Source organism: Mustela nivalis, assembly GCF_964662115.1.
Source record: "Mustela nivalis genome assembly, chromosome: 10".
NCBI lineage: Eukaryota > Metazoa > Chordata > Mammalia > Carnivora > Mustelidae > Mustela > Mustela nivalis.
The window spans coordinates 52,505,159-52,519,975 of NC_139029.1; the positions used below are offsets into that span (position 1 = coordinate 52,505,159).

The 14,817-nt window shown below is 42.8% G+C and overlaps 1 protein-coding gene and 1 long non-coding RNA gene across 10 annotated transcripts in view; one reads left to right on the forward strand and one right to left on the reverse strand.

The window, feature by feature from the left end:
• PDE4B (phosphodiesterase 4B) overlaps nt 1–7,028 on the forward strand; it is a 573,081-nt gene extending 566,053 nt beyond the window's left edge. For all 9 annotated transcript variants that reach the window (XM_082686382.1, XM_082686381.1, XM_082686384.1 and 6 more), the window contains 4 exons: nt 222–376; nt 483–605; nt 1,310–1,492; nt 4,711–7,028. In XM_082686382.1, the coding sequence (XP_082542508.1) occupies nt 222–376; nt 483–605; nt 1,310–1,492; nt 4,711–5,076 (827 nt within the window). In that variant the 3' untranslated portion in view covers nt 5,077–7,028. The remainder of the gene's footprint in view (nt 1–221; nt 377–482; nt 606–1,309; nt 1,493–4,710) is intronic.
• Nucleotides 3,927–14,817, reverse strand: part of LOC309842333 — a 367,302-nt gene continuing 356,411 nt past the window's right edge. The window contains exon 3 of the long non-coding RNA XR_014299609.1: nt 3,927–4,291. This is a non-coding gene — a long non-coding RNA (uncharacterized lncRNA). The remainder of the gene's footprint in view (nt 4,292–14,817) is intronic.

A 14,817-nucleotide genomic window follows, 5' to 3' on the forward strand; every position in this document is an offset into this window, starting at 1 on the left:
AAAGAGAAAGCTTATGCACCAATATCTACGATAAGCATGTTTGGCTTGGGAAAGGACTACTTCCCCTTGAAAAGGGAAACTTTCTCTGATGAGAAATGACATGTGGGTCTTGGTTCCTGACATCATTTGGAGAGAACTGGATCTGATTTCACACTGAAGTTATGCCAGCGTTAGAATTGTATCCCTTTCTTATTAAGTCATCATTTTCCCTTGTTTATTAGATTCAGAACTCGCTTTGATGTATAATGATGAATCTGTGTTGGAAAACCATCACCTTGCTGTGGGTTTCAAACTGCTGCAGGAAGAGCACTGTGACATCTTCCAGAATCTCACCAAGAAGCAGCGCCAGACGCTCAGGAAAATGGTAATCGACATGGTAAGACTTCCTTTCTACATCCTTCACTTACCTTTCCCTTCCCAGGAGGAGAAACACTGTTCTCTCTGATAAGTCTCCTGAAAGTTTCATTTTCCTTTTACCCTAGGTGTTAGCAACTGATATGTCCAAACATATGAGCCTGCTGGCAGACCTGAAGACAATGGTAGAAACAAAGAAAGTTACAAGTTCTGGTGTTCTTCTCCTGGACAACTACACGGATCGTATACAGGTATTTGATGAGAACCTTTGATTTACTGCAAAGCTAAACCAAACAACAGTTGGAAAATGAAAACAAACATTGGTTCAGTTAGCCGCATATCTGGTTATTATTACAACTTGGCCTTATTTTCAGAACAAGCTAAGGAAAATGGACATTCAAGTTTATCCTCAAATTTATGAAGAAAAACATAACCCTATTTATTGAATTGGGCTGAGTTCTAAAAATAAATGGCAAAATTCACTTGTAATAGTGGTTACGTGACTGTGGGTCCCAAAAGCTCGCTTTTGGATATAAATCCCATCGACTTGAAGATTGTTAGGTCTGTTTTGATTATACAAACTGCCATCAGCTGGTCTCTTTCCACAAGTGGAAAATATGAAGACATCTACTTTGAGTAATTCTTTGCATTTTTTCCAAACTGGGGAAGGGAAGTGATGGCAGCATTTGACCTCTAATGTCCCTTCCAATTTTTACATTCAATGACTGTCAATCTGAGAAGACACACGTTTTCCTTTTCAGGACTCCTATAATGGTAAATAACCAAGTCTGGCCAGCGTCACTGTAATAGGATTTTTTGGTCCACACACCACGATTATAATGCAACTAAAACGTTCTCGGGTTTGGTACCAAATGTACTAGTACAAGAGGCATGAGATGTTCTGGTAGTATTTGCACTGTATTTTATGGGATTTTTCAAAACTTGATGATTCCAGGTCCTTCGCAACATGGTACACTGTGCAGACCTGAGCAACCCCACCAAGTCCTTGGAATTGTATCGGCAATGGACAGACCGCATCATGGAGGAATTTTTCCAGCAGGGAGACAAAGAGAGGGAGAGGGGAATGGAGATTAGCCCCATGTGTGACAAGCATACGGCTTCCGTGGAAAAATCCCAGGTATGTAATACGAAATTTTCAAAGTTTCTGTGAGCTCTGCTGATTGTCGAACTGGAGGGTTCGATCTAACTCCTGAGGTTAGACGGAAGCAACAACCCATTTAGTTCCATTCTATTTGTAACTCATTTGCCTTCTCCATTACACTCAGTTTCATAGGGTGGAGGGAAAGCCGTCCTCGGAAACTCATCAAAGTTTGGTTTGTGTATTTTCTAGCAGTTTAGAGAGCTATCTGTGACCTTAGCAAATCCAGCTGCCTGAACTCAGAGCTGTTTCCTCCTCCCCATCCCTCCAGATTTCTCTTATCCCTGTCCTTATCCAGGTACTTAACTCTTCATCCTTGCTTTCTTTGCCCTGTGCCTGTTGTCTCTCCATAATCAAGTGCACTGCCAAGAGTGAATCCCATTCCTGTACTTCTTCTACCTCATGGTCAATGCCCCGTCCTGTGTCCCCTTCCAAGGTTGCTTCTCTACCTCTGAGAACACGCTGACATCTTTGGATTGTGTCCAAAGCTACAAATCCCCTGTGCGCCAAGGACTGGGGACAATGTGCTGGAGGCAGGGGGATGCACAAATGCCTCAGATACCTCTAACTGATACTAGAAAGTATCAGTATCCTTACAAAGGCTTCTGGGCATGCTGAAATGTTATTTTTTTCAGGGCAACAAATGGCCTGAGCTGGATAGTCCTGATTAAGAATGGGTCTACAGACTATGCCAAGTCTTTAGCACAAAAGCATGAGGAGTGCTTCTGTTAGTTTTACCCTCTTTTCCCATTACCTGCTACCCCCAAACTTACATATACTTGTGATATCGATGCCAAGTTCCCTTGCAGTTATTATTTTGTTGCTTTTTTAAAAAGAGTCCCAGGGAAATGAGTTTACACTCTGTGAAAGTCCTCTAAAATTCTAATATGCTATAAAAATGCATCCTAACATTCAGTTGTCAGGGCCCATTCAAATCCCCCAAGGCCTTAATTCAAACAATTAGTTAGTTAATTCATTAACTAGAATAATTCCCATTTATTATCGACTGTGATGGTTTATATTTATATGGTGTTCTGTGGGGTTTTTCCACACACTTTTGCAGACCTCGTCCTCTTTGAATCCCCACACAGCTTTGTGAGATAGACACAGGAGCTGCTTTCCCAGTGCATCAGGTGGAGAGGCTGGTTCGTTTCACCAGCTCCTGACCGACCCGGCTGCCCTCTGCCCAGAGCTCTTCACTCTCCCATCACTGTAGGCAGGTCTCCCTGTTGCCATGACATCATGGTACACTCTGGTGTTTTCCGCAGATGGGCTCCAGCAAGCATTGTCTGAGTTGTCTGGCAATAAAGCCCTTGACGAGGTGCTCTTAGGATGTGTAGAGCTCTCTCCTCCCGGGGCCCAGCAAATAAGCAACTAAAGGCAACCATTCAAAAAAGTGCTGAGCATTTAGCAGAAGCAAAATAAATGAAGAAAGGAAGTGGCTGCACAGCGTTCAGCCAATTCCATTTTCTCCAATGCCTTGAGCTTGTTTTTTCAGGTCCCTGGAAAACACCTTGAAAATAGTCTCAAAAATCCATTAAATACACATGAAGAAGGAAAAGGGAGTGGGTGGAAGCAAGAGAAATATTAGAATATCTGCAGTCAGATTCACTGCAGGTCTCTGATCTGCAGATCAGAGTTGTCCCTGACTTTGGTGTGAGTTACGTTAAGACTAGGGAAGCAGCAGGAGGGAGAAGAGAGATGATAGAAAGGTCGATAGGTGAAAGGTAATGAGAGATAGATAGATAGATGGATGATAAATAGATAATACATACAAATATACAGATGTGGGTAGATATAGATATAAAAGAGTCACATCTGAATTTTGATATATCACATGACTTGGCAAAAACGAGAATGTTGTTAAAGGAAAGGTTTCCCGGGGCACCTGGGTGGCTCAGTGGGTTAAAGCCTCTGCCTTCAGCTAAGATCATGATATCCGGGTTCTGGGATGGAGCCCTGCCATCGGGCTCTCTGCTCGGTGGGGAGCCTGCTTCCGGAACCCCTCTCTCTGCCTGCCTCTCTGCCCACTTGTGAACTCTGTCTCTCAGTCAGATAAATAAATAAAACCTTAAAAAAAAAAACAAAAAAAAGAGGAAAGCTTCCCCATAGTGTGGAAAGAGAGCAGGATCACGTCCCATGGAAGCATATACATTGCTTTTGCTCATTTACCTCCGAATCCAGACCCAGCATCTCTCCAGCCCCCAGACCAGGACAGGGGAATTCCAGTCCCTCACTCAACTAGTGCCTGTTCTTTTTCACAACCTGCCCCCACCCCCCATGTTTCCTGTTTGTCCGACAATGGGGAGGTCAGCATAAGGCCACAGAGGAGCTCATGCAGGATGCACGGCCCCTGTGTAAACCGTCACAGAGCCATAAGCCTTGTATTTATTCCCAGGAACACTAGGAAAGGAACTGCTTGATTGTTTTTATTTTCCCTCCTTTCTCCTGATGGAAGTGACCATACCCTGTGGATCTAAGACAATTGCAGACGTGTCCACAGAGGGGATGTTTGTTTGTGTAGGCGCTGGAAGTATCTTCAGATGTTTTACCAAAGTCGTCTGCAAACAAAAACATTCCACGGAACTCGAGAAATTTCAGAGTCGTCAGGGGCTGTCTTCTTTTCATTTTGGAGTGGCGGCATATTTTAAATTTATCAGGGAAAGAATCTTGAGTCAGAACTCATTAGACCTGGACCTTCCTTCTTTGGAGAATGACTCACAGAATCCAAGCGGTGACAAAGTCATTCCCGGCCAGGGTTACATCCAGACTTCTTCTCTGGCAGACAGAAGAGGAAAAGTAGTCAGTTAGAGTGAGGCAAACAGAAGCTTTGGAACCAGACGGAGCTGGGTCCAAGTCCCAGCTCTACCAGTTACTGGCTCTGTGATCTTTGACAAGATACTTCATCTCAGTGGGTCCCAGTTTCCTCCTTTGTAAAGTGTGGGTAACAATACTTTGCGGACGTAAAAGCCATAGTGTATATAGTACATCCAATATATAGGGTGTACTATATAGCAATAGTGTATATAGTACACCCAATATATAGGGTGTACTGTATAGTATATGCTCAAATAGAAGAATCTATCATTCTTGATCTCTCTTGAATTTTTGTGCCTCTTTGCTTAGAAACCAGGAGAGCTTGTTTGGTTTTCAGGAGTCTGTCGTAATAATCTATGCGTAACCTTCCTTTTTTCCAGGTCGGTTTCATCGACTACATCGTACACCCACTGTGGGAGACCTGGGCAGATCTAGTGCAGCCTGACGCCCAGGACATTCTGGATACTTTAGAAGATAACAGGAACTGGTATCAGAGCATGATACCCCAGAGTCCCTCCCCACCACTGGATGAGCAGAACAGAGACTGCCAGGGTCTGATGGAGAAGTTTCAGTTTGAACTGACCCTTGAAGAGGAGGATTCCGAAGGCCCTGACAAAGAGGGAGAAGGTCATAATTATTTCAGCAGCACAAAGACACTTTGTGTGATCGACCCTGACCATAGGGATTCGCTAGGAGAGACTGATGGAGACACTGGGGCAGAAGACAAGTCCCCGATCGACACATAATCACCTTCTCCGTGTGGAGATGAACATTCCACCTTTGACAAGCATGCCAGCTGGATGGTAGGGCCAGCCCAGCGTGGGGGCGTAGGCCTGCACGGGACAAGGGCCACGTGGCCTTTCCAGTTACTTGAGTTTGGAGCCAGAATGCGAGACCATGAAGCAAACAGCAGTTCAGAAAATGCCACGGTTGACTTGCCTTATATGCAAGCTTAGTGGAGAACTGAAGCTGTATCTGGTACTGAAGGCCAAGATCAGATCCTGAGTAAATGGCTTGAAAATGGAAGACACAAAACTGAGAGATTTTTCTGCACTAAGTTTTGGGAGTCTGCCCCCTCTAGTGACTGAACTGACTGATTAATAACTTCATTTATAAATCTGCTCACCTGTCCCCTTGTCTGCCAACCTGTGTGCCTTTTTTGTAAAACATTTTCACGTCTTTAAAATGCCTGTTGAATACCTAGAGTTTAGTATCAACTTCTACACAGAGAAGCGTTCAAAGTTGACATAAACTTTTTTGACTCTTTCTGGGGGGGGGGGAAAGGAAAGAAAACGGTCTTCCTTCTTTCTTGGGCAATATCTTTCACTTTACTACAGTTACTTTTGCAAATAGAAAGGATATACTTCTAACCACATTCTATTTCCTTCCCCACTGGTCCCATCCAGCTTCACAGTTGTTCGTGTAACTTCTGTCTGCCCGCTTAGAGCAGTATATTTTTCTCCTCTTAGAATTTCACTTTTTGTGCTGCAAACAGAATAAAAGTGAACAAACTAAGAGGTAGGAAGGGTTTGTCGTGTCATTCCCAATAACAGTCTGTGTAACATTCCCCTCAGTGAGGCCGTGCGCCATGTTGTGTCCCGAAGCCCTGAGCCACTGGGCTCTGAATGGCGCCCCCCATCCTGTCCCCTCCCCTCCATTGCTCTCTACCCAGTGAGACACCATTTCCAATTTGACGCTGCCGTCTTTCTCTTGCACTGCCTTCTGCGCTAACACCTCCGTTTCTGTTTATAACAGTATATTTATTACTCCATGTATATAATGTAATGTTTTGTAAGTTATTAATTTATATATCTAACATTGCCTGCCAATGGTGGTGTTACATTTGTGTAGAAAACTCTGCCTAAGAGTTGCGACCTTTCTTGTAACGTTTTGTATTGTGTATTATATAACCTGAACATCGCTTAAGAGAGACATACGACCCCCCTCCCTGGTGAGGACATCTGTGGGCTTTTATTCAGATGGTCGGCTCTTTTCCCTGAGTTGCTCATACTGCACAACCCCTTTGCGAACCGGTTTTGGAAATAGGATTCTCACATTCGATACTAAAATGGTTTATACTAAGCTTTTACTTTTGTATAGTTTGATAGGGGTAGGGGGCAAGGGGATGTCGTTTTCACCCACGTTCTATCCAAATCCGTGTCCGCATGAGTTGGGTCCTAACTGGGTTCTCCTACCGTCGTGGCTTTGGTTTAAACAGCAACACTACATTCGCTCACAGATGGTTCTTCTGAGTGTTCCCAAACTACTGACTTTAAAGCTAAAGCCTCCTGCCTGCCCTTAAAGCAGGAATGTCATGTTCCAATTAATTACAAAAAACAAAAAACCCAACAACAATAAAACAATGTGAATTTTATAATAAAATGTGAACTGATGTAGTAAATTATGCAAATGTGAAGCTTCTGATAACACTTGTTAGGCCTCTTATTGGCTTCAGTCTCCATCTGTAAAATATATCCCACGCGTTCAGTTCAGCGTTGTAACTCACTAGTTAAAGAAATGGCACAAATGTGCATGACCAATGGGCTGTATGTCTATGAACACTGCATTGTTTCAGGTGGACATCTTATTGTTTTCAAAAGTTTCTCACAATGTATGTTATAGTATTATTATTATATATTGTGCTCAGATGCATTCGTAAGAGACTTTTATATGAAGTGAATAAACAAAAGCATGATTAGATTAGACTGTAGGCCCCATTATTTGGTGGTTAGTTCTGACCTATCAAAAGCAGATCTTTCTCTTCTCTCCTACCATGCCCCACAAAGAAAACCAACCACTTTGCCTGGCCAGCCTGTCAACTGAAGTTTCAGAATCCGTGTCCAAAGAGTCCCTGAGCTTAGAACGTTTCACATGTTCTTAGCAAAGAGCCGCACAGCTCAGTGATGCAGGAGGTGGTTACAGAGAAGCAAACAGAACGGCTTTAAGGAATCTGAAAAAGCTTAAATCACTAGATAAACTCAGGGACTCTCCCACTTGGCTGGGTCCTCCAGAAAAAGGAATCACAGAATCGCAGAACATTAGCTTCATGTAGTCAGACGGTCCCACTGATCCATTTGACACACGAAGATGCTGAGGTCCGAAGAGACCTCTTCAAGCACCATTCACAGACCATTGGTTGACTCTCGTGGTCTTTTCCATGATTCACAGAGTCTCCTATTGATCATATAGTTATGCTTTACTTTCTGGAAAGAGCTTTGTAAATTTCATAGACAGAATACTTCAATGCTTTGTTGAAATTTTAAAATCAGCTTTAAAAAATGTTAGGCTAAGATGTACGTATGTGTGTGTGTGTGTGTGTGTGTGTGTGGTGAGGAAGGCTGCAAATGAGTCAATGGATAACATGTACTACTTTAGCCACAGGGAACTGTTTGTGAACCAGTTAGTGGGTCTGCTCTAGAATTCCACTCAATAAACTAAAATTAACTGAATTTCTTTACAAAGGTGAGATGAATCAATACCACACATCCAGTCAGCCTGCGGGTTCCAGAGCTAATGTTTACAGCACTTAGCTACCATCCTTGACTTCTGATTCCACACCTACCATCCCTGAGCTCTTACAGACTAACTGACAAAAGTGAGTTGGTCAGCGTTGTCACAGGTGTGACTTTTATAATGTCTCCAGCTGTAAATATTTATAAACATGTGCAAGTATGTTTCCAACAGAGAAATGTTTTTTAATCCTTGCTGCAAATTAGAGTCACCTGAAGAATAATTTTTTTTAAAGATTTTATTTATTTATCTGACAGAGAGAGACATAGCGAGAGAGGGAACACAAGCAGAAGTGGGAGGGGGGGAAGCAGGCTTCCTGGAGAGCAGGGAGCCCGATATGGGGCTGGATCCAAGGACCCTGGGATCATGACCCGAGTCGAAGGCAGATGCTTAACCACTGAGCCACCCAGGCGCCCCTAAATATATATATATATATATATTTTAATATTAAGGTTTGGGTTCCACCCACACTCCTAGATTCTTTCTGAATTCCCAAGAGCCCTGGTGACCAGATTTTTAAAATCTTCCCCAGGTAATTCTGCGTGTGATCTGAGTGAAGAGCTCCTGCTCCTGCAGAGTTGTGCTTGGAGCGAAGGCTTTTGTCAGTCCATTCAGGCTATTATATAATAAAGTACCACATTATATATTATAATATAATATTATATTATTATAATAAATTTATAATATTATAAATTATATTATATAATAAAGTACCACAGACTAGGCAGCTTAAAAACAACAGTTTATTTTTCAGAGTTCCAGAGGCTGCGAAGTCCAAAATTAAGTTACCAGCCTACTGGTGTTCTGGTGAGGGCCCACTTCCCAGATCATAGCTGCCGGAAATAGGCTCCTTGCTCGGTGGAAAGGGCTAGAGATCTCTCTGGACCCCCTTTATGGGAAGACACTAATCCCATTCATGAAGCCCCCAACCTCACGACTTAAGCAGCTCCCAAAGGCCTCACTTCCTAATACCATCATCTTTGGGAGTTGGAATTTCAACAGATAAATTTCAGAAGCGGGGGTTGCACAAACATTCAGGCCATAGCAGCTTTCTTGTGCAACGACCGTCTTCAGATATTGTGTGCCCACCATGGACAGGTGCTGGTTTGGGTACAGAAATGGGACCGGGCCCAAACACGAGTGAGATGGAGCTCTAGAGGCTGGGAGCTTGCAGTCTGCTGAGCTGCTCACCATCTACCCTGCAGACCACAAAATCATAATTGTGTTCTCAGGAAAACCACAAGGAAGATAAATCTAAAAGAAAGTTAATCATCTGGTTCTAGAGCAGAGGCCATAAGTGTACCCATTCTCTTATCTCTGATGGCATTTCAGCGTTCGTAATGGCAGGGAGCTACTGCGGAAGCAGAAATGACTATGGCGTCTTTGCCAAGGCCAAGGGTGATAGCTTAGTACTTAACACAATGTGTGGGAGACTAAGGCTGACTTACAGAGTCAGGAACTGTCAGAAATCCACAGGATGGCCTTCCCTTGACCTTTTCCCACAGGCTTATTTTGACAGGAGTTGGAAGTCATGGAAGTTCTTGTCCACTGAACAAAGCCTGATGGAGTTCAAGTGAAGGAGGGGGGTTATTGCATGGTTTCTAGAGTCAAGTGGCCTGGATTTCGATCCTGTCTCCTCTATTTACTAACCATATAACTTTAGATGAGTCACCTGCTCTCTGGGCTGTAGCAACATGGGGATTAATTTGTCAGGTGACAACTTTAGGCAAGTCACCTACTCTCTGGGCTATAGCCACATGGGGATTATTAATTTGTTAGGTGGAGGTAGTAATCCCAGGCCTTTTCTACTATTCCATTGCCATTTTTTGGAGTCTGTGTCTTAGAGCTTGATTAAATCAGTGATCATGAGATTTAAAACCTGTGGAACCCAGGTGAGGCAGGAAAGCTGGCAAATTCCCTTTATAAACCCACACTTTATGGGTCCTGTACCCCTTGTGAAGAATTCTCCAAGCTGGTTCTCTCTCACATTCCTCAAGATTCCATCAGGTGTCCTTCTATAGGAAGTTTCCCTGATTCCCAAGGTTGGGATAAGGACTCTTCCTTAAAGCTCCTAGAATATGCTGAGCTTTACCTATGTAATTAGCTGTGTAACCTTGGGCAAGTGACTTAACTCTCCTGTGCCTCAGCTCTATCATCTGTAGAATAAAGATAATTATAATAATACCTAGATTATAGCAGGTTATGCAAGAATTACATGAATTGATATACATAAGGTTCTGTAAAATATTATAATTACTAACATGTGCTATATGTTGAAGTTGCGTTTCTGTCTTTTCCAAAAGACTATAATTCATTGAAGCCAGAACTTGGATCTTATTGCCTGCTGAATTTCCAATGCCCAATCCAATATCTGGAACATATATACATTTGTCAAACTGAACTGAATCCAGTGGTTTTATACTAGAGTAAAATGGAAACCCATGTCTAAAGTTTTTCAAACCAAAAAAATAAATAAATAAATAAATAATGCTGGCAGGGGTACCGTGGGTGGCTCAGTTAGTTGAGCGTCTGACTCTTGATTTTGGCTCAGGTCACGATCTCAAGATCATGAGATTGAGCCCTGAATCAGGCTATGTGCCCAGTCTGAAATTTCCTCTCTCTCAAATAAATAAATTAATAAATAAATAAGTTTTTTAAAAAAGGTATTGATCTCTGAGTCCTGGAATGAGGAATGTAATTTTAGAACCAAACATGCCACAGAGATCATCTGGTCTACCCCTTTATTTTTATAAATAAAGGAACTAAGGCTCAGAGATGGTCAGTGACCCGTTTGAGATCATACAGTGTATTAGCATTGTAGAACTGCCATAAAAAAGTACTGCAAACCGGAGGGGTGAAAGGGGTAGGGGTTTGTTGGGTTACACAGTGGAAATTTACTATCTCACAGTCTGGGGGCTAGAAGTCCAAAGGTCATGGTGGTGTCAGGGACAGTTCCCTCTGAGGTCCATAAGAATCTGTTCATGACTCTCCCCTAACTTCTGATAATTTGAGTCAATCTTTGACATTCTTGGCATGTAGATGCAACACCCTAATCTCTGCCTTCATATTTGTGTGGCGTTCTCTGTGTTTGTATGCCTCCAAACTTCCCCGTTTTATAAAGACACCAGTCATATTAGGTTAAGGGCCCACCCTACTCCAGTATGACCTCATTTTAACTAATTACATCAAATTAGCTAATTATGTCTATTTCCAAATAAAGTCACATTCTGAGATACTGGAGGTTAGGACTTCAATGTATAAATCTGGCAGGATATAATTCAACCCATAATGCACAGTTACCAAAAGAGTTTCCAGTTCCCTACTCTGGTGTCCTTTCTCAACATCATGGAGTTTCGGGGCCTTAGACACTCGTTCAACCTCTCTGTACCTCAAAGTTCTCTCTAAAATAGAAGAAGAGACTATATGTCTGAACAAGTACTACCCAGTTATAAAAAGTTTAATGCTTTCCACTAAGACATTTTTATTTTCTTAATTTCTTTCTGAGCTCTTCAAACATATTAGTTATTTAATTATTATTTCCTTGGTGTAGGTTGGTGCCACATGGAGAAGAGAATAAAGAACCTTAGGGTAGTAGGAAAAACACAGCCCAGGGGTCAACAGCTTAGGTTCCGAAGGTGAACAGATCCCAGTTCAAATCCCTGCTTTTCTACTTCTTAGCTGTGTAACGGGGGGCATAGAGTTAACCTCCTCAAGCCACAGTTCCCTCCTCATTAAAATGAGGAACATAATAGTAACCCTATGAATAGTAACCCAGTAATGAAGTTGCTGTAAGGACTAGTGAACAATGCATAAAACGTGCCTCAATGTCAGCCATTATATATGGAAATCAGCTAAGGCTTCACTTCTTTCACGAATATTTATAAAATGCCCTGTGCCAGGCACTGTGTGATAAGCAAAACACACAAAGTCCTTGCACTTATGAAATTTATATTTCATAGTGGGGGAGACAGGCCCCAAGGAAACAAGAAGATAAATACTACATTATTGGGTAGTGTGATAGGTGCTACGGGGTTGGCAAGCGACAGTGGTTTAAGAGCAATGGCTTTGGAGTCCCCCAGCCCAGGTTGGAATCCCAGACTCACACCCTGCTAATGGTGCAGACCGGCTGCAGCAACACAAGGTGTGCCCATCAACTCCAAAGAGCTGGAGGAAGGCCAGGTAAGGGAGAGGAGGAGGAAATGAAGCTGGCGGCCAGATCACAGAGAGCTGTTAGGCTTTTGTAAGGACTTTGCAAGTCATTAGATGGGTTCGAGCCCAGGATTGACGTGATCAGACCTGCATTTCTAGAAGATTACGCTGTGAAGAGAATCAACTATACTGAGGCAAACACAGACTTGGTAAAACCAGTTAGGAGACTGCCGCTGTCATCCTCTGAAGTGACAAGAACTTGGTAAGATTAGCAGTGGGAGAAGAGGTTGAGAATTGGAAGATTTGAGGTCTATTTTCAAGGTGGGGCCGAGAGGACTTGCTGATGTGTTTGAAAATCGAAGCACAGGAAAAGGAGTGAGAAAGATCCCAAGAGTGTGGCCTGGGCAGCCCACTGGATGGTAGGAATGTTTCCTCTGATGGGGAGCATTTGGAGGGGAACAGATTTTGGTGGGGATGGGGGTGCTTTTTGGTCATCCAAGTGGAGATGTTGTGGAGGCAGTGAGGTGTATGAGTCTGAAGGTCAGGTAGAGGTCACAAAAATCCTAAACTTATCAGCAAGTAGGCTCCCTATCTACTCGTCCATGTGGACTCTCTTTTACCCCAAATCATCCCTGACCCAAAATGTGGCCTCTTCAGGAAGTTCCTCAAGAGATCTGCCCACACCAAGCATTTTGTGATTTTATAGAATTTTATGGAAGCAGCCATTGGGTCTGGGAAGGTTGCTTTCAACACGATGCAGCTCTCTGGACGGCACGGCTGCCTCCTTCCTTCTTTTCCCTTCATTCTGTCCTTGGACCAACTGAACCACCCTCTCAGGAGCAAAACCAGTTATTTTTCCTAGCTTTTGCACCACATTTAACATTCATCTTTTGTTGATGGGGTATGATTTGGAGAAATCTCCTTTTAAAACCACAGAACTCCTTAATATGTTCTTTGTGCAATTATAAACATTGCTCTCCCAAGAGAGGGATATAAGAATCCAAAAGAGACATAAGAATCTTTCTCCATCTTATTCTCTCTTGCCCCCAATAAAAATGGGAGGTTGAACTCACAAACTTTCTGAGAGGTAAGTGAGGACAGGCAAAGACCAACGGTTTCCTTATGGCTCACAAGCCTTCCCTACCTCATGGTCCCACACTGCCCATGCTCTTTCCCAGATTTGCCCTGGTGTTTGAGCATTGCCCCCTGGCTCTGCTCATTGGTTAGGACTTGGGTTCTCAGGTAATGATCTTATCTCCTGTTCTTTTGGCCTTCCCCTCAAACTTCACTCTATCACTTCAAGGGCATGAACTGCTCTCCATGTCTTTGATAGAACAATTCTACCTAGCCCTTTTGTTGCTTGAGAATGCCCTTTGTATCTCCAGCTTTACTCTATGCAGCTCTCACATCTCTCTGTAGCTCAGTGTCCTGAGTGTAGGCTCTGGAGTGAGCGTGAGTGGAGACACACAAATAAAAATAAATAAAAATTGGTTTGTTGCAACACAGGTGGAAAGAACAAAAGGTGCCATTGGGGATGTTTGGAGATATGGTATGCTATGTCCAGTATAGCTATTTTCAATAGTAATTTTGTTTGTATTCCATTTTTGTCTTTTTTATTGATTTCTAACCTAACTTTCAAGTAACATGGATCTTCATGTTCTCTAACTTCTTACATGGGAATCTCAAGAGCCTGGCCAGAATGCCCGAAACCAAGCAGCTGTAACCTCTGTGAGGTCCGGTGCTTTTTTCTCTGTTTCCAGGATGCCTAGCACCATGGCTGGAACAGAGTTAAGCTTACACATTTGTTGAATAAACCTGAATGTTGATTACAGGAAGGCCCCAGTTAATAGGAAGATGAGATGAATGTACATTCCAGGCAAGCTAACTCTTCGTTTCTCTCACTGGATCGCTGAGAACTGTTTCCAGATCTGTCTCCGTACTCAACACTGAGCCCCTCCAAGCTAGGATGATGTTTTTCATTTTGTTTCTTTTTTAATCTTTGTGTTCCTCCCTACCAACGACACTATGTTGGCCCTAAGTGAAAGGAGTGGCCAGTGATGTTTGTTGAGGGAATGACTAAAGAAACAAGGAAGAAAAAAGCCTTGTTATTGAAGTTATTTGTGAACTATATCCACCTACTCGATTTTCTTAAGGAATAGAGTATGCTGGGGGAAGCAAGGTTTGATAAATCCATGTTACAGACCTTGTTCTGCCCCTTCCTAGTTGTGGGAATTTGGGCATCACTTAAATTTTCTGAGCCTAAATTTTCTCATAATTAAATGGAATGAGCAGTAGACAACTAAAGATGGGATCAGATATAGTGTCACATATGGGAGGGACTCTACAGTCTGGATGTATGTTCTTACAGATGAAAGGATAAATGAATATGAAAATACTTTTTTAAAAAAATCACCTCTGTCAGGGCACCTGGGTGGCTCAGTTGGTTAAACGTCTGCCTTCGACTCAGGTCATGATCTCAGGGGCCTGGGGTCGACTCCCACATCAGGCTCCCTGCTCAGCAAGGAGTCTGTTTCTCCCTCTGCCTATGCTTGCCCCTCCCCCTGTTTGTTGTCTCTCTCTGTCAAATAAATAAATAAAATCTTTTTAAAAAAATCACCTGTCTTTGAAAAGCATAATGCAGAGTATATTTTGATTAATTTAGGGTTCTGTAAATTTAGCTTCAGTTAATCTAGATTTTTCTACACAGACCATAAGATTCCAAGGGGATAAGTGCTCCCATTCCACTCCACCAATATGGGGTCATGCTGACACTGAGCTCAAGGAAACAGAAGGAAACACGTAGGTCATATCAGCCTATACTGCTCCAA